Below are 21,513 nucleotides of genomic sequence, written 5' to 3' on the forward strand. Positions count from 1 at the left end.
AGAATGGACATATCTGACCAATGTTTGGCCCGTTTTAGGAGAAACGAACAAGATTTATTGCACGAGTTTGCGACCACAGATGAAACTTTGGTGCACGACTATACCCCACAGACAAAACAACAGTCAATGCAGTGGGAACATGCTGATTCTGATTCATGAACAGTGTCTTTTTGAACTCGCCATCTACTCCTGCTTTTCCATCATCTTTCCGAGTTCACTCTGCTGCAGTCCTTGCCTTTTCTTTGAACACACACCTCCACAATTCTCAGCCATCTATCCCATGGTCTTCCTCTTAGTCATTTCCTTCTGGTCTCCATTTCATACATCTTGTTGGAAATTCTCTCGTTTTCCATTCTCTTTATGTGCCCTAACATCTTAGCCTTGATGTTTCTATCCTGCTCTGTTAATGTGCTAAATTTAAGAGCTTCCTATCCACCTTCTTTTATACAAATATAGCTTCGTCTGCTTCTCACTGCAATTGAGAGTCAGACAAGCTGTGAAGTAAAAAGTACTTTAATTCAGAACACGATTTGTCATATTATTCATTTTCTGACTGACAATTATCATTGCACCATCTGAAAAGGATTACTTATTTGCCACAGTTAAAGCATGTCAAATTCATACCCGGAAAAGGAGTGGCTCTGGCACACAACATATGCAACATCATTCAAAATTATGTAATACTGCGCAGTAACATCCTACTTCCTGTTTTTTATGAAGCCTGAAGCCACCTGAATGAGTAACCGTTAACTCGATAACACAGTACTGGTATCTAAAATCATTTTTTAAGTTACAGAAGATACATAATTTTTTATCAATTTCTTTTACTCTGTGTAAGACAGAGTCGAGGGACATGAAAGGGAAGCTGTGGTTGGGAAGGGAGTAAGACAGGGTTGTAGTCTCTCCCCGATGTCATTCAATCTGTATATTGAGCAAGCAGTAAAGGAAACAAAAGAAAAATTCGGAGTAGGTATTAAAATCCATGGAGAAGAAATAAAAACTTTGACAGAATTACAATGTCATCGGCGAACCTCAGAGACAGCAAAGGACTTGGAAGAGCAGTTGAATGGAATGGACAGTGTCTTGAAAGGAGGATATAAGATGAACATCAACAAAAGCAAAACGAGGATAATGGAATGTAGTCTAATTAAGTCGGGTGATGCTAAGGGAATTAGATTAGGAAATGAGACACTTAAAGTAGTAAAGGAGTTTTGCTATTTGGGGAGCAAAATAACTGATGATGGTCGAAATAGAGAGGATATAAAATGTAGACTGGCAATGGCAAGGAAAGCGTTTCTGAAGAAGAGAAATTTGTTAACATCGAGTATAGATTTAAGTGTCAGGAAGTTATTTCTGAAAGTATTTGTATGGAGTGTAGCCATGTATGGAAGTGAAACATGGACAATAAATAGTTTGGACAAGAAGAGAATAGAAGCTTTCGAAATGTGGTGCTACAGAAGAATGCTGAAGATTAGATGGGTAGACCACATAACTAATGAAGAAGTATTGAATAGGATTGGGGAGAAGAGAAGTTTGTGGCACAACTTGACCAGAAGAAGGGATCGGTTGGTAGGACATGTTCTGAGGCATCAAGGGATCACCAATTTAGTATTGGAGGGCAGCGTGGAGGGTAAAAATCGTAGAGGGAGACCAAGAGATGAATACACTAAGCAGATTCAGAAGGATGTAGGTTGCAGTAGGTACTGGGAGATGAAGAGGCTTGCACAGGATAGAGTAGCATGGAGAGCTGCATCAAACCAGTCTCAGGACTGAAGACCACAACAACAACAACAACAACAACAAGACAGAATAAAGTGACTTATCAATTAATAAACCATTCCTGAAACCATACTGAGAATCTGTTGATAACTTCTGTTTATAGAAATTGATTACATCACCATTCTACATTTACCCCCCCCCCCCCCCACCCACCCTTCCTTTCACTTTCTTTTTTCATTTTTGAGAAAATGGCCATGAGGGAAACTGTCTATTGATTTCAACTTCATATTTTTCCCACTTCCTTTGTACACACATTCAAGTCTGCACGGGTAAAATGCTAGAATGAAAAATTGTTTACATAATTACTTAGACTGATAATGTTAGGTACACACATTATTATTACCCTATTTGGTATCTAGTTGTAAGTGAAGGAATCTTCGCCCTTTACTGATTAACAAATGGCTGAAGTTCTTTGCTATCTGACTCAAATAGCTCAGTCTGCTGCTTCATTAAGTCTTTCTGTAGAAAAACTAGATAATAGGTACTGTGCAACAAACTTACGATTAGTTCGTCAATAACAGACAAGAAATGATCTTAAAAGATTTTTTATTTCTCATGTATGAGGCTAACATCATCACTTTGTAATCGCTCCCTCTTTACACTTATTCACTAAAAAACTTTAGAATCATCCCTACTAGATACCCTGCAATTTTTTTGTTTGTAATTTTTTTCCCATATACAACACCTTGTGAAAGCATTCACGTATTTACAAGACTTTCAACTAGAAAATAGCTTTCTAAGTAGGCACATATGAGGAACTTACGTGGGCTAGCTGTAACTGAAGTCTTCTTTGTGGGACTATATGCAGATGATCGACGTCTCTGAGGTGATTCAGGGCGATCGCCACGAAGGAGGTTGTCATAAGCATTTCCCAAGTCATTCAGACGATCCACTGTTCCAACATATTCTCGATACTCCTTGTGGAGAGGCTACAAGTGAATAAAACCAAATTGATCATTCATAATCAGTTCTTCTCATGTCATACGAGTGTTTTCAAACACATTTGAAAGCTAGTGAGGGTCATAAATAAATTCTTTACCTACAAAGGACACCCTTCAAGTATGAATTTTCAAAAAATGTCTAGTTCTCTAACAAACCTTAAGTTCTTCAATTTGAGCACGCAGAACATCTGTATCGACAGCAACAGGATCAAGTCGCTGTACACGACTCTCCATTGTTGTCAGCCACTCCATAACTTGTTCATGAAGTCGCTCATACGCATTCAGCTGGTCAACACGTGCTTTTCCTAGACGCTGCTTCTCTTCAAGTTGAAGTCCCAGTTCTTTCCATTGACCCTCCAGGTACTAAAATGAAGGAAAGGAAGTTGAAGGCTACAGTAGATGTTACACAAATTTGTAAAGTCTTGTCAGATTTGTATAATTACTAAATTTTCCAAACTCTGCAATAATATTCACCTAAAAGATAAGATACAAGTGGCAGTTTAATGACTTTCCAACTTTTTAATCCCCTTAATACATAAGGATCTATCTGATTGTATGAACTACACATCTGTCTCAGCTCCAACTTACTCATTTGACATCCATCCTCAAATTTCCTCATGTCTGGAAACAAAGCAATTGCTATGAGTCACATTTCATCAATACGGCAGATATGGAAACACACTGAAGAGCGAATACCATAAAGTTTGCAGCAACGATCTGAGGATATGTTAAAATGATGGAGAAGAACTTTCTTCTTTGCAGGATAGGGTGGCTTAACCTGAATAACATGCAAATCTCTAAAAGCATACGCTATGAATTTTATTTTATTCTTTTTATTTATTTATTTATTTTATTTTTATTTTTTGCAGATACAATATTCCTCACCCTCCTTCCTTCATTTGTTGTACTTTTACCACGGTTCCTCACTGTTTCAACTGACATTCTCATCTTCAACATACAAGGTGTTTCTGTAAGAGTGTGCAAAAACTTAAAAGGACATAGTGGATGTTCCACTGAAGAATTTGAGGTAGGGAACTAGGGGTCGGAGAAACCATCTTGAGGAGATAATAGGAATAAAAACAAATCACTGTGTACTTTTCTGTTTACATTAGTTACAGGTAACTGACACAATGATGGTATCACTTGTACTGTATCTTACAAAATGTACTGAAACTCACTGACAACAAGCTCAGGGCAAGCATGACATCAACAAACAAGATTCTGACACACCCTGACAAATATTCCTGGTGTGTTTTGAATCACTTCACAGGCAGCTACAATTCTGGCAACTAATTCCAGCTCCATATCCACTGGTCTCTCATATCCACATGACTTTAGATATCCCCATAGGTAATAATCAAGGAGATTCAGGTCACGTGTCCTCTCAAGCCACGGAATAGGACCTCCCCTTTCAAACCAGCAACCAGGAAATACAGCATTGAGATGGTTGTGGACATTCACACTGAAGTGAGGCAGTGCACTGTCATGTTGTATCCACATCCTCTCACGAACAGCCAAGGGTATGTTCTCCATCAACTAAGGTACACCCTTTTGCACAACCCTCAAGTACTGGTGGCCATTCAAACGGCCTATTGCATCACGACTTCCTAGCAATCAGGCTCATCCTCCTTGTTTCCTTGCAGGTAATAAAGAATGTACATGTCAGTAAACAGCACAGTACATGCAAACTAGAACACAGGTAGTCGTAAATAAGCTGGAAAAGATTAATGCTAGACAACGCAGTAGAAAAGTTTACTTCCTTAAGCTGGCTTCCCTGACCCCAGGTTCCCACCTCAAATCATTCAGTGGAGAAGTCTCTATGTCCTGTTGCATTTTTGCACACTCTTACAGAAACACCCTGTACATATTTCATCTGTTAGTGTAAAACTTCAGTGTAACACTAGAATAGCAATTAAACAAGTCGAATCATTTTGGAAGAAAATCAGCAACAGCTGCACTATATTTATTTATACAGCCAAGACAAGCTTTGCCCATTCACAAACAAATGCCTGAGATAGTGCTTGCTTGTCACTAATATTACACACCAGATGTTACGACAACTGGATCTGCTGGTAATACACAATGTCCTTCGGCATATAGGCTATGATGTGTGATACATGAAAGATCTTCAGGGCAGTTTGAATTAAAAAATGTTTATGTTCGTAGGTGCTGAGCCTTTCAATCACAATATATAATTCAATATAATACAGTGTTCTATAATGTTCGGTTGATGATTTTTACTTTACCTCACTGTATCTCGATCTACCAGAAACAAATTTCTCAAGCTATTCATGACAATTTTACATCTGCTTAGGCATTACCTATAGTGGACACACAGGCTCAATTACTTCCTTCTACATTGCACATTCCAACCCCCTTTTGCTATTTATTACCTACTTTTCCAGTTAATCAGCACTTACTCACCCATATTGTCCATCTTTTTTCTATTCTTTTTAATTTCAGTCTATTATTTGCCACTACATGGTTACTACACTACTACATTTCAGTACATTTGCTGTCCATAATGCAACTTAAATATCAGCTGAACCAGAACACAATCCAGCTGGCATATCCATGCATCTCCCACTTTGCAGATTCTGATCTAGGCTAAGGGAACAGGTAAATTACCACTAACACATTCTGACAGTGATTGTGATAATACTTGCCTTGATTCTGTCTCTTAGAGGAACAGTGTCGGTGACATCTTTCTTGCCCACAAGACTACGGCCTGCTCGAACAGTTTCCTCAAACTCTGGTCTGTGTGCTTCCTTCTGTGTGGCTAGTGTATCTACACGAACTTGCAACTCTTCAGCATCCAAGCGACCAGCAGAAGCTTCGAGTGCTTCCACGGTCTGTGAACACCAAGTCTCCAGCTTGCCTGCACGTGTCGAGAATGACGTCAAGGCTGCCAGTGTATCTTCTAACAATTCTGTACGGCGTAATGTTCGCTCAGAGAGCTTCTCAAATCTGGAAAATTGTAAACTTTGAATATAAAATGTCACCGAGATGCTTACAGTAAAAAAAACTAAGAGTGAACTGTATGCAAGTTATTCGAAGGGAAACAGAGAGGGCTGAGTCAGAAATATGTGACATAGACTTATTTTATGTGTAAAAAAGAATTTTACACATCTGTGTACACAAAGTGCCAAACTGCAAGTAATACCTATCTATACTTTGCAGAAGTTCCCTTTAGACCCCTGATGAAAATTAACAAGCAAAATTAGAAAGGGGTGTGCCAATTGGAAGAGGTAAGATGTACCAGACAAAAGGGCAGATGAGGAGGTAATGAAGGAGACATTTATGAGGAAAGAGAGAGAGAGAGAGAGAGAGAGAGAGAGAGAGAGAGAGAGAGAGAGAGAGAGAGAGAGAAATACAACTACACTATTTTATAAGAAACATGCTGCCCAATTACACTTCCCTTAGCATATATGCAATAATAATTTGGGCAACATCTTGTGGAAGCAAACACAAATGACAAAAATGTGTTGGTGATGAGAACAATTACTATTGTCTCACACAAACCTTGATGTTACATCCTTGAGCTTCACATCTATTTTCTTAGCCAGCCTAGGATTAGATGCAGTGGCTATTAATTCTTGAGCTGACTGAGAGACACTTTCAATGCTAGGCCTGTGCTGGTCAACATCTGCCTGTAGTAGTCTATGTTCACGAAGTTGTTCATCTAGTCTTTCCTTGTGGAGGCTTGCTGGCCGCTGAAGACTCCTAGAATGGACAAAACCTGTGTAGTGTAGTGTCCGCATTATCATTCTGTGTACAAGACAATCACTATGAAGCTGAGCAGACTAAAAGCAAGACCACAATACATCAGATACATACATTAGAATTACAACTTCTATCAAATAGTCAAATAGGGTCTGTAAACATTATATGCCATTGTTCTTACAACACAAGAAAGTTCTGGATGGAAGAGAAATAATGACCACCCCCCCCCCCCCCCACACACACACACACACACACACACACACACACACACACACACACACACTCTCTCTCTCTCTTCCTGGTGCCGCAGTCCAATTACATCATTGGGACACTGTAACCATGCACGTGTATGATCGTGCTTTAGTAGCTCTAAGGGAAGAAATTGTCCTGAAGTTCAGTGACGATTTCAGTCTAGTTTGTATGTCTGTAAACTATCTTTACCATATCTTGAGTGGTTACCCTTTACTCCATCTATTATTTGTACTAACCGTCTTGCTGTTAACTGTAATTCCTCTAATGGTTCTTCCTGCATCTTAGTGAGGCTTTAAGTATTAAATCTGTTGGCACATTTTACAGGTCTGAGCAATTTCACATTAACATGTTGATACTTCTAACAGATCACATATGCTTACTTGGCATTATTCTCAGCGCTGTTCAGCCACTGTGTAAGGCTGTCAAGCGCATCCTGCACACTCTGACTTTGGACAAGAGCAGTGTCTAGTTCCTGGCACTTCTCCAAAAGAGCCTCTGAGAGTTGCTTGTATTTGTCTTCTAATTCATGAACAGGTGCTTCCAATGACGCCACCTCTGCTTGCGTCTGCTGACCTTCAAGAGACCGCAGGAGTGCTCCAAGAGACTGAAAATGTATCACATATTAGTAACCTGCTGATTAGACTACCCTAAAAAACTAAGTATATACAATAACAAGTGTATTTTTTATATCAATATTTTGTAAAAAATTGTCATCATACTATATTTACCCGAGTATAAGACGACGCTGATAATAAGATGACCCCCACTTCTTCAAGAGGCTTCTTGAGAAAAATTTACTTTTAACATATTCACACTAATCAAAATTACAAACTGTTTTATTGACAACGTATCTGTCTAAAAAGTTAACATTATATCTGTTCTAAAATTATGCCATTTATAGACTTTCTACATTTTGATAATATTTTTAATCGCCATCACCACCATCCTAATAGCAGAGTTGTGAAATTTATATCTTCACTGTCACAAATATTTGGCTACTACTTCTGAATAAGTTGCAATTTGTGAGGTTGTGGTTACAGTCGGACCTGAGAAAACAGCTGTTTTTATTCAAATACAAGCTGGATTTTGCTTCTATACTGATCTGAGCATTATAACATTTCCTGGAACTGACTTTAGTGAAGATGTTAAATGTACGTAAAAAAATACTCATGTCTAATGAATTGAACCAAAGATGTAATGTTGAGTACCATATGTGATCTCACAGAAAAAAAACAAAGACATCACAAAAAATAGATGGGAATTTTTTTGTTTGATAAAATGTTTCACCCCTTTGGCTAGTTTCGCTGAATTGAATGGACGCACCAAGATTTTGCTCAACATATATCTCTCAAGGTCTGTAGCAACTAATAATTTATTTGTTTGTGTTTGAAAATACATTTATTATTGTAAAGTTTAAAGGAATACTCCAACATCAGTGTAAAGGTAATGTCCTTTCCTGGGTAATACGACATTAAGACTAATGGACTATTCCCACCATTGGCTGTCTTTTTGTTAAATACAGCCCAGAGAGCCAAGTTTTGCTGAAGATGAGTGATAAATTCTTAATATCTTATGAAATATTGAACAACAGTCTTAATAATTTTCAGATTTTGCTTAAACTTTCACTCATACTGGATTGCATATATCAAGTACATTACCTGACAGCACCTAGAATGAGGAAATTTTACACTGTGTTACATAAATGATGTTCAATGAGCTCAATAATATAAAATGTGTATTGTCTACATATACATCGAACCAGATACCAGAGATTATTAATAAAGTCATGTTTCAAAGAATTTGTAACCCCTGGTGGGAGAAAAAAAAAAGGGATTGCTTGTTACAAAATAATTCCACAGCTCTCCAAGGACATTTAATAGCAATATTGAAAGCCATTCTGCTTACGATTTATTTAAAAGTCAAGTTGTTAAGATTACTGTTTGCATTTTTAACCTACAACACATTTAAACCAAAGACAATATTCACAAAGTATTTTTCATGCTATAGTGACCGTTATAACAAACTACACCTGAGTAATGGGCCTTTATTTTTTATTATTTTCATGATATATCATGTTACAATGTCTCTTGCTTCCAAATATATCATCTGTTCGCTGCTCTCTCATTGGCTGCGTAGAACCAGCCACTGACATAACCACTTTCATTCCAGTAATACATCTACATCTATACTCTACAAACTATCATAAGGTGCATAGCAGAGGGTACGACCCATTGTATCAGTCCTTAGGGTTTATAGCTGTTCCATTCACATACGAGTTAACATCATGCCTACATCAGTGATACATAGGAGATTGTACTATATCCCTAGAGTCATCATTTAAAGCTGGTTCTTGCAACTTTGTTAATAGGCTTTCTTGGGGGTAGTTTGCGTCTACCTTGAAGAGTCTTCCAGTTCAGTTCCTTCAGTATCTCTGTGACACCCTCCCACGGATAAAACACCATGGTGAGCATCAACAACATTGCACCACGAAATACATAAGCACACCAATGGCCCCTATCTGGACTTTTGCTGTTTCTTGCAGAAATGAATACTGCTGTTGAGTAATAACAGTAACTGATATCTATATAAAAGATGGAAATCATGATTCATTCCAATTCCTGAACTTCTGCTCATGCGATGATCTACTGGAATCCATTGGTACAATCTCCACAATGGGTCTTGCCACTGTAATTTATTCTCAAAACAACAATTACAGTCAGTTTAATATGATTTATTTTGTTTGTCAGACATTTCAATCAGGATTAATTTTCCTTCTTGTTTCATTTGAATGTCACCATCATGTTCTAAAGCTGATTAAACGCTAATAACATTTTTACCCACTATTCTAATATGAAAACAGCAACCGATTTTCTCATTTGTGACCTACTTAGTAAATCATTTACAGTCCCTCATTATCAAATAAAATATTGATCTGAGTTCAGAACAAGTAATGTTTTCTTAATGACAACATTTACGCTTTTGAAAGTTACCTTTATTTAAAAAGCAGCATTAATGTTTGCACACAATATCCATACTTGTATGAGAGCTTTTATTGCAAAACCTATTCAAATACAGTAACAGTTCGTAATACCATCAAATTTAGTGTTATTTTGTCCTGTGTTTCACAAAATTGTCAAATTTTAAGGAGAGCAATAGACTGTTGCAGTGGCTAGTTCATAGTTACTCATGAAATCCTTGTACTAGCACTTCGTGAGTAAAATGTCACGTGATTGTTCAAGCAACATCTATACAGTTACAAGCATATCAGGAATGCAAGTATCAATTGCCCATCCTTCTGAATTCTTCAAGATAAATCTGCACATTATCTCCATAGCCATAGCGTGATCCGTAAATGCAAGACAATTCCTATATACTCTATTAAATGATGTTAAAATGTTAACCTCAGCAGCAATAGTTTAATCTGCGAATATGAGAGGACCTTGTATTTTTAAAATGACAAGTTTGGGAGAAACCTCATCTTCCAATCGGGTAAATATGGTCAATTTATAGTAATACGTTTAATGGAATTTAAAATGCCATATTCATATTAATAAAATTATTATATATATTTTTAGACTAAAATCTGGTTTTCCTGGGGTCAAATATTGTCTCTCCCCTTAATCATAGTGAACTGATGTCAACATATGGCTTCCACATTTCTCTAAAGCAGAAACAAACTCCCATGGCAAATTAACCCTTTTTTGATGCCACAGGATGTGTCTTGTCAACCTCTCTCTCGTTTGGCTACAAAGATGGGCAAGGAGGAACAAGAATTGGTAGTTACCACACTTAATAATTAAATGTTGACATAGTCTACATAAGACTATAGGACCAAGATTGGCAACTTTTTCTCCGTTTAACACCCCCCCCCCCCCCCCCCCAAAAAAAAGGAGAGAGAGAGAGAGAGAGAGAGAGAGAGAGAGAGAGAGACATGGAGAAATTTGTGTTCCCTCAGAACTCACCAGCTTGGCTGCATCTATGAGTCTTCCCTGAGCAACAAACTCTGACGAGAGTGAACGTGCCCGAATCAACTGTTCTTCTAGTGTACGAGGGTCTGCTCCTGTTGGTTCTGCTAAAGTCTTGTGTGCACGAGGTTCTGCCTCACGCATCCATGTTCTTGCTTTTTCCAGTGCATCCTGATGTTCACGCTGACGACCACCAACACCACTTAGCCGGTCTGATAGTCCCTCTGCACGTGACAACAGATCCCGATATCGCACAGATGCCTCTGAAACTTCGTGGCTTACTAATGACTGTGCAGGATGCTCAACATGTGGAAGGCGTTCTGGCAGCCCTCCTCGGAAATCGTTCAGTATGGACAGGTATTCCTGTATAAAAGTATATCATAACAGGATCACAAAAAATTTTATTTAATGTTTATATGAAGGTAAAACAAACAAATGATCTGAATGAATAGCCATTGTATAAGGAAGAAATGGCAGTAGCATAACTATAGACCTGCCATATCTGCACTAAAAGAAAAACTGTTCATACTTTAATAAGTAAGAACTGAAAAGAACACCGACAAAATAAGAGAACAATATCAAGTATTTATATAATATACTGTAATACATTGCTATACAAATACAGTTACAGTAGAAAAGATATGTAAACAGGAAAAAACTTAGGATAGTTAACAACTAGTACAGGCATATTTATACAATAACTTAGGGAAACTACAAAAAATTTAAAACCAGAAAATTTTGCGACATGTCAAACCAGAAGCCCTCCCATAACCCAGTCACTATAAGACTGGGGACTGAATAGCAGACTGTTATTTTTCAAACAATGGAAAATCTAGGATGGACAATATTATGAAAAGGATAGTTATTACTCACCATATAGCAGAGATGCTGAGCCACAGAAAGGCACAATAAAAAGCTAGCTTTCAGCCAACGAGGTCTTTGTCAAAAATAGACACCCCCCCCCCAAACACACACACAATCACACACACACACACACACACACACACACACACACACACACACACACAGAGAGAGAGAGAGAGAGAGAGAGAGAGAGAGAGAGAGAGAGAGAGAGAGAGAGAGAAGAGTGTCTCTGGCAGCTGGAAACAGATTCTGACTCCAGCTGCATGTGTGTGAGTGTGCGTGTGCGTGTTCTCCGCTATATGGTGAGTAGCAACTATCCTTTTCACAATATTCAGAATGTTATTTTTCTTTGCTATAAGGGGCAATCAAAAAGTTTCCATTTGAGAGGATTGCTGTAGCATATATGCAACTTAGCGCAACTTCGATGCAGGTATACAAGCACCAACGTGTAGGCAAGGAATCAGTCGTTCTGACTCGCATGTGCAAATGTGAACTGTGGCAACATTATTACCAAATGCTTCCACACAGAACCAAAGTGCTATTATTCTTTTCTTGGATACTGAAGGACAAACACCAGCAGACATCCATAGAAGAATGAAGAATGTATATGGGATAGCACATTTGTCGAAAACCACTACTGTGCCCCATACACAGTCTTCACTCTTCAATGGATGTCTACCAGTGTTTGTCATTGGGCAGCCAGGAAAACAATAACAGCACTTTGGTCCTGTTCATCATAACACAGAAGTTATGCCAACTTAAGTGGGACACTGTTCCAATTTCATTTTCTGGGATGAACATTAATGGTTGCGTAACAACATAATTTTGTTTCAAATAACATGGCATCTATTCTATTATGCTTAATTATTATAATAATGTTGTGATTGACAATTTCCATCTTCTCCACAACACTGCTAGCAGAGTATCTAGAATGTTTTTGTTGCCTATGGGCTGTGAGAAAAGATAATAATGAAATCATTAGTGAACACTTTCAGTACTACTCTACAGGATCAAGTTAATTTACTGCCTATAGAGAATGGCTAAGTCTAAGAGATGAAAAGAGACAAACAATCTCCAACAATTATTTCTGATTCAGACTACTTCTTTGTTATAGCACTATGACTAAGTTTGGAGTAAATTTTACACAAACTCTTGCCTCATTCTTGAACAAACTGGCTCCCATTCTAGCTCAGTTTTATAACCTTACCAGGCAACTTACACACTGTAACACTGAAAATGCTCTTAATGAACGTAGCTTATTCTTTTGGTTTTTAATGTGCTGAATCTTTGATATGATAACAAAATTCTTTATCAACATTTTTTTACAGTTAACACTCAATGTTTTAAAAATGTATTTTTAAATTGTTAAACAAAATACATTTCACATACCATTTCAATTAATAATAATATGAACATGAAATTTAAGCTGTAGTGGTTGCAGTGTTAAATTATATCATAACTACTCCAACAAGCTCTTTTGCTCTTCTTGTTCTGCATGAATGCCATGGGTCTAAAAGAATTTACATTACCACTACTACACATTACACTGGGTCTCATGAAACATTAACTATGCAGCAAAGTTTAGTCTGATAGTCTTATAGTACTGAAGCATAAACACTGATAGCATTATATAACCCTCAAATTTGCCTGTTCAAAATAGAGTCACATGCTACAATGGATATCTCACTTGCTGACAAATTTGACCATTCTTTCTGATACATATGAGGTGGGATCCAATATTAACAGGATTTTTGTTCCTGGACATCAACAGTTGGTAGGACTGGCCCGCACTTCTGCTATACTTAGGCAAGACTGTTAGAAGTGAGGAGAGCGTGCTGTTATATATTTCCCACCATTTCATCATGATGTCTCAGCAACAGGTGCACCCCTCCATTGTGCAATGCATAATTATCAAATTTCTTGCTCATGAAGGAGTTACAGCAGTGGAAATTTGGCAAAGATTGAGCGCACAGGTCAGTGATAAAACATTATCAAGGACGCTTGTGACTGCCTGGCATAAAAAGAACATGTGGAAAATCAGCAACATGATTGCCATCCTCAGACCAGCATTACAGACAAAAATGTTCATGCGGTTAAAGACATTACTGACAACAATCGATGGGCGAGAGTATCATAAATTGCACAAAAAGTCAGAATCAGTTAGGGGAGCAGTCAAGCAACCATCACAAATAACCTACAGTTCCGTAAAGTGTGTTCCAGATGGGTCCCTGAACTTTTGACCAAAAATATGAAGTTGAGACGTTTGGAGGTCTGTCAGAGGGTTACAGAACGATTTACGAAAAAGGTGATGCATTTTTTAGTAGGATCATCACCTGCGACGAAACATGGGTTCACCACTACATTCCAGAATGCAAACAAGCAAGTAAGGAGTGGCAGAGGAAAAGGGAGGCAGCACCAGTGAAACCCAAGACTAGACTGTAACTGGTGAAGTTCTTTCAACTGTGTTTCAATCAGTGAGGCATTTTGCTGATTGATTTTTTGCACGAGTGACGCACAATCAATGCTGCTTACTACTGTCAACTGTCGAACAAGACGAGAGCTGCATATCACTGCAAAGGTGAGAGCAACCAATTCGACAGGTCATCCTCCTCCATGACAATGCGTGATCCCATACTGCAGCTCTGTCTCCAAGCTACAGGAAATGCACTGGACTACACTTGATCATCATCCTCACAGCCCGGACTTATCACCCTGCAATTTCCATTTATTCAGACAGCCTAAAGTAGCTCTAGGAGGGCGACGATTTGAAGACGACAAGGGTGTGGATGACTTCGTGCGCAACTGGCTGGTGACACAACCAAGTTCTTTTTATGATGAGAGCATCAAAAAGCTGCCCATACGCTAGGACAAATGCATTTCGAAAGCAGGAGAGACTACGTGGAAAAATAAATTATAATTGTCTTGATTTTTTCAATAATTGACTTTAAATAAAAAATAACATCCCATTTATATTTGATGCACCCTCATATCATATGACCTGTTAAAATTTTCATTACACTCAATTGCGAATGTCATGCCCACCGCTGAAAAGATTGCTTACAATTCTCAGAAAGAATAATTCAATTGCAGAAGCAAACACTTCTCAAGAGTCGATACTCAAATTACCATAAATAAGCGAAGTTACCTTTGTTAACTACCAAACCAGTAGTTTATTTGCATAACAGAGCTTTAATAGTTGAAAACTAATCACAAACCTTTGACTCGTCTGAAAATTTCTGAGCAGCCATAGTAATGAAACGCAAGTCTGCCTGATGAGCAATCACATCACTAACAAACTCCTTAGTGCTGTCAGTGCTGCTGTGTAATTTGTTCAGATTGGACAGAGATCGCTCCTTATCTTCAAGCTGCCTGCATGCTTTGTCCAGCCACGAATTAAATGTCAACAACTCAGACCTGTAATGGCAAAAACACATATGACTGTTCTGTATAAATGATGTGACTGAAACTGTTAATTATCAAGTGTAGGTGTATAATAAAACAGTTGAAACTTTGGTGGCCACTCGTTCACTTGGTTCTTGTTTTCACTTGTCTTAAACCTATAGCTGAGCAGTTTTTCTGATGTCTAAGATAGACAATTCCAGCAACTCGGGTTGGGGATAAGTCAGAAAACCGCTACATGACTGTCAGCCAAAGATCCTAAGACAAGTGCCAACAGGTAAAGAGTTTGTAAGAATTGACACAATGAAACAGTGTTTTGCAGACATTAGAATCCCACAAATCAAGTTTCAAAATAATGTAATACAGCGGAACTTCTCAGGACAACCACACGGGTGGCCACACAAAGCTGCAAATGAAGAAAGAGTTGATAAGGATTAATGAGCGAGCGGTCAGATTTTACTTCAAGTTCCTCGAAAATTCTATAGTGATTTAAACCATTAACATAATTTCTGAAAGGAAGAAACTTGATGATAATGATTCCTAACATACTGAAGAACCAAAATCTGGAAACAGATTTCAGCTGCTGTCATTTTGGTAGCAGTTGATAACTTACTTAAAATGGCAGCAATTGATAAAAACTACTCAAGTTATACACAATTATTCTTCTTCCTCGAGGAGGCTTAGGAATCCAGTGAGAATCATATTTATGCAGATTGGAACTGTGCCAGCCTAAGAAACGTGTCAGCAAAAAGATGTTGTCAGCTCCTAAATATCAGCAGGAAGGCACTGGCCCCTGATCTCCTATGCAATTGGCAAGGTTACATTTTTGAAGTTAGATGCTTAGAGGACCGTGGCACAGACCAAGATATGAAAAGTATAGCCAATACCATATTCTGCACATTCAGTTTGAGCTTTGAGTCTGATAAGCAGCCCCAACTTTGTCATTGTCACGTGTCTCTCATTACCATCACTCAGAGTCCACACAGGATACGATGGCCGATGCGCAGTGACCATTTTTCATCCAAAGCACTGGTCGAGCTCAATTGTTTGTTCAGAAGGGGAGACTGACCTTGTTTGTCCACTTTCAGCCAATCAGCAACGTGCTGCCATAACAGAATCATAGTGCATGCCCTGCAATTTTTCTAAAACTATTTTACAGGAACTATTCAGTACAAAAAATTCAGTTTTGCATTTCTTATAGCTTTATATGTCAGCCTCACGAATATCTGCCCATCATTTTGTTAATGGTCATACTTAGTGTCATATTTCCATTTACGTAAGATACTACACAAAATTCAAAATAGTTTGCAATGGATGGTACTAACAAAAGCAGAGGTGACAGTAGATCTTTCTGAATGCTCACCACGCCAGTGTGGGTGTGGAGGGATTCCACTTAATATTTACAAAAACTGTGAGCATAGCCTTCAGTTTAGAATGGCACTTCCCCTCCAGTGCTCTGTATTTCCCTTACAGCACCTGCCCACAACCTCCACCACTACCACTCTCCCCATACGTGCCCTGCCAATTGCACATCTATAGTACCACATTATTCTGTGTGGACTCTACCGCCTTCCAGTTAGTTGGAGTTTAGCTGTTTATCAGCTGGAACAGAACACAGGAATGTTGCTCATGTATGTTTTCTGTTTCATTCACCCAGCAAATGGAAGTATCTCATGCTATGACTGCAAATCAGCAGTGCCACATATGTGGTAAGATTCACCAAAATCTCTGTTTGTCACTTGGTCTGCTCTATATGGTTCAATATATTCTTCAACTTGATAGTAGTTTTGTGTACTTATCTATGGTTTCAATTCGTGTTCTCTGTACACTTTATCACTGCATAAAGCCAGTGAAGACTGCCATCAACTAAATATTGTATGGTTCCTAATTCCAATTTTAGAATATACCAGTAAATTTGTTACTCCCTATTTTTTTCATATTAGGGTTGTGATAAGTTCCCACCTTGCCATTACCTGAACATATCAGGGACCCCCTGCAAGGAGGAATGTTGCTGATGCCTCAACAGTTGGATATTGGATGGGAATCTATATCAAATCATAGTGGCTTGTTATTTGCCATATCTACAAACTGGGGTGCGCTCTTTATAATTTGCATTTTCACAGCAAATTACCTTTACAAATATATATGTATATACCGTTAGTGACAATCTTTTAAGTTTGTTTGTGGCATTAACTAAACATTAAAAGCAGCAGATATACATGGGCTGATGATCACAAGTAAAAGAATTGTTTTTGTTTTCTCCTCTCACATTTTTAGGAGAAGAAAGTATGGCAAAAGGAAACGAAGAAAAGCCAAATAAACAGAAACAAAAGAAGAAAAGAGAAAACAAATTATGTAGGCTACAGGAAATTAATATGTAAAAAACAAACAGGAAAGGGTCATGTGAATGTAACATGGTGCTTGGACAAAGGATCCCAGGGGAACTCTACACCTCCTCAACTTTGACTGTAGGAATGTGTGTCAGAGCACATTAAATTCCATTTTCTTAGGTTTTCTGCCTGCCTTTGTTACTTTTCTGTTGAAGCATTATTATTATTATTATTATTATTATTATTATTATTATTAACATTTCTTTTTCATTCTGCCTCTCTCACAACTATTTTTTTTCCATTAAATAGGGAGTGCACACTGTAACTTACTTGAATTTTGAAAGCTCATCACGCGCAGTCCCAAGTTTTCTGAGAAGGCGTTCTGTACGTTCTGTGGCACAATCATAGCGTGTCTTCAAGGAACGTCCATTCTTTTCAACTGTTGACACCTCATCAGCTGACAGTACATCTCTTCCAGTTGAAACAAGCTGTCGTACCTGGTCCAAGCAAGTTGCAATTGGTCGGGAGTGGGCCTCCAGGTCATCCTTCACTTGCTGCACCATAGAAAATAAAATAAATGCTGGTAAATACCACAAAATATGGAAGACACAATCATTAATCTTGTTGGAAACAGGAAGGTTTGTCTACATTTCAACAAATATGACAAGCTCCCTCTTCCTCCAATTTATGCTTAATGTTATTTCACACTAGTCATCATTTGTTCCAATCAGGATATATCTGCAATCATCCTCACATCTTACATGAATATGTACTAAAGTTTCGTCTGGCAGTCTTAAGACAACTGAAGCATAAATTATTGTGGCAACATACATCTCTTACATATTTTATAAAGTCTCAGTGGCATGCAAAAAAACCCCAGGAGGAAATTAGTGTAGAAGTCTAGTTCCTACACTTATTTTCTTATTGCAAGTGTACAAAATGCTTCCACAATACGGACAACGCATACAACTATGTAAGTTAAGCAAAGATACTATTTCCTCATTTGTATGAGTCATCACTGATTTTCCTCTCCATGTAATGCATAGTAGAATATTGTCGCATGAATGGTGTTCCCTATCTTCCAATCAATGAGAATAAATCAGTGCAGGATTAGAGTTTTGTTTATTAATATTCATTTACAAAATCAAAGATTTTATGGCAACAAAGCTGAATATACTTTGATTTGTGTTGGACACTTTCACATTTCTTTAAATTTTATTGTGAAGGTCAATGCTGTTCCTACAAAGCAATTTTGAGCATTTTAACATGATATTAGGTGAGTGCAAAACTCAAGGAAGAGTTACAAAGAGGAGAAATTCATCATCTATCCATATAAATAGGAATACATTTCATTCATTATGGAGCACTCAAAACATATGTAACGATCTTTCTATAAAATTGCGTATTAAGCAGTAGGACTCTTAGCCAAGATTCTTAATTTAGTTTTTCTTTTTTTTTTTCAGGCTTTCAAATATGATGCAATGTAATTGTCCACAGCTTCTGTATGTGATTGACATACTGACTATTTGAAAACATTATAACAGTAGGTGGCTCTTATTAAGCAACATCCATGGATCATTTCCACAGCACACTGAGTAAGTGGTGTCTATGATCAATTAGGCAGAAAGATGGAGGTTGTAAAAAAAGTATAATAAAATGAATAAGGAGGAGGAGAAGAAAAAGAAAAAGAAGAAGAAGAGAGCTCTTGTGGCAGAACAATGTGCCTGTTAATAAATTGGCCATTTTTAATTTCCTAATTTCAAGAAATGACTTGCAGAGAATTAATTTTTACAGAATGAGTAACTTATAAGTGCTGTATATGTAACATAGCTTCTTGTTGACCCAAATGCCTTGATCTCAATAGCGATTATGCTTGGGAAGGGTCAAGCAAGAGAGATATGTAGATAGTTTCCTTGTTATGTTTTATAAGGAAATGGCAATATACCTTCTTATATTCAACGCACAACTTTCTGTCATCATACTACAAGGTTATTGATAAATACCTCTGGGGTTTCAGAAGACAACTAAGCAAAAACTACAAGACATTTGGAAAAAAGCGTATCAGTGGATATAGCATCCCTAAAAGTTTTAACCTACATTACAGGTTCTCAAATATAGGAACTGTTTAAGATGTTAAAATGTCAATATGTGCATACAATTCATTCAAGTTACCGACTAAAGGGCCCTGGAAGGTGTAACAGCAGCCAGCTTTGTAAACCTTGTTCATTACGTTGCCTATTTGCAAGCATTAACTAATTGGATGCTACAGTACCGAGCAGATGATTTGTTTTTATGTTCTGAATGCCTGCCCCTGACTGCAACTATGCCACAGCGTCAGTTAAGAATTGAAACTCTGAGAGACTTCATCCACTGTTCTGTGTCAATTTTCTGTATCACTCGTAGTTTTATGAAACAATCATCTTCTGAAAGCCCAGAGGTATTTACATATACCCTGAATTATTTCCTTTATAACTATTTTATTGGCCACCCAAGTATTCATCAGTTCATACTGAAAGCAGACAATAAAAAAAATACTGCTTCAACTTTTCATCTTCATACCAACAAATCTATTATTTACTTGGAACTGTTGTCATTATCACAAAACAATACTGACCTTGAGAGTGTTTATTTGGTTCCGTAGATCATCAGTATTTTCTGCAACATTTCCTTGACTTGCAATGCGATTCTCTGTATTTGAGAGCCACATCAGCAACTTTGACAGTGTCTCATCACAATGTTTATATTTCTCTTCCACAGCTTGCTATGCAGATAACACACAATAACAAAATTTTAACCTTATATTTTTTTTTAAAAAAATTGGTCTTTCAAACATTTTTATATCCACATTTTGCTCTTTTCGACTTTTTAAAAATTCAGAGGTTAATAATTTGCTTTTTCCCTTCTTCCATGTATCAGTAAATCTATACTCTCACAAGTTAATCCACTGGCACTAAAGACTATCCCCACATAAACCAACATAACTGAATGAAACTACAGATAAGAACATTTGACTACAATCAAGAACTCATCTTCTATTTTATTTAATAAAAGGAAAGAATGTCGTATAAGCAATTAATCTCTGTAACACACAGCATTAAATTCAGATCTACTTTTTAAATTTTCTTTACTTTTATTTGTTATGTATATGACCAACGATTCTTTTTTAAGACTGAGTGCTAGTGTCAGAAAGAAGAAATCAATCAAGTAATGAATCAGTTAATGCCGCTGAAAATAAATATCTTTCTATTAATTCATAAAAAAGAATAACTCATGCAGAACATAACTAACCATAAAGCCCCAACAGAGAATGTGACATCTGCAAAAAGTTTGCATAACCACTCATGCAGGCTTGCTTGAAATGCATTTCCTCCCATGCTCAAAAACTGGCAGGAATCTACACACTAAACAACACTGCACGTAACACAAAGAATCAGAGAAATACTATCAGTAACCACAGAAATTTCTTTACAGTTCCTTAAAACCAGACAGCAATTAAACAATTTCTCAGATTTGACAAAACAAGCCAATACTCCAGAGAGCAGAGAACTTCTGAAGGCAGGTTTGCAAACCAATTTCTGAAACTCCCACATCCAGAAGAAAATAACTTGTATAGAGAATGACAGAGGCAACAGATGAGAGGATTCTGACAACACGGCAACAAACCACTCAATCCCACTCACACAGATTGTTACAGTTAGTATAATAATTTAGTATTATCGTTAAGTACATAATCTAGTTTGAAATTCTTTGTACATATAGTAAAAGCCTGTAAACAAACAAAAATAATTACACAACAGAAAGGAATACTAGTGGTCATGATCATCAGTTCAACACTAGACTTAGCTCTAAAACATCAAAATTTGAATAATTCAGTTTTAATGAAAGAAGTTAATAGATCAAAAATGCAAAACATTCAAGGCAAAAACTTAAATGACTACTAACATGATTATTTTTAAGCTACAAAAGATACAAAAATATAAAATAGATCATTTCTAATTTGAACATTTCATTCACAAAAAGAGGTACTATCCTAAAACCTAAGTGCTATTAGTAATGTTAGGAGGAGCGGGTTACAGCATTGCCGGGCATAGCAATTAGCATTAAAAGAACAGCAATACATTAAATGATGTTAGTCACTAGCAGATATTTTCAGAATCATTCAAATATTAGCATCCCAAATAACCATTTCAGAAATTTCACTTTATAGCTGCACATCAACTATGTGCTATAATTTAATCATCTGCTCATTCCACGCATTAA

At 37.3% G+C, this 21,513-nt stretch overlaps 1 protein-coding gene across 1 annotated transcript in view; it reads right to left on the reverse strand.

The window, feature by feature from the left end:
- Positions 1–21,513, reverse strand: part of LOC124803383 — a 514,737-nt gene that overhangs the window by 165,474 nt on the left and 327,750 nt on the right. The window contains 9 exon segments of the mRNA XM_047264568.1: positions 2,543–2,708; positions 2,877–3,083; positions 5,387–5,687; positions 6,243–6,443; positions 7,076–7,299; positions 10,658–11,023; positions 14,740–14,938; positions 17,584–17,807; positions 19,868–20,014. Of these exon segments, the coding sequence (XP_047120524.1) occupies positions 2,543–2,708; positions 2,877–3,083; positions 5,387–5,687; positions 6,243–6,443; positions 7,076–7,299; positions 10,658–11,023; positions 14,740–14,938; positions 17,584–17,807; positions 19,868–20,014 (2,035 nt within the window).

The sequence above is a fragment of the Schistocerca piceifrons genome, chromosome 6 (genome assembly GCF_021461385.2).
Source record: "Schistocerca piceifrons isolate TAMUIC-IGC-003096 chromosome 6, iqSchPice1.1, whole genome shotgun sequence".
Classification (NCBI taxonomy): Eukaryota; Metazoa; Arthropoda; class Insecta; order Orthoptera; family Acrididae; genus Schistocerca; species Schistocerca piceifrons.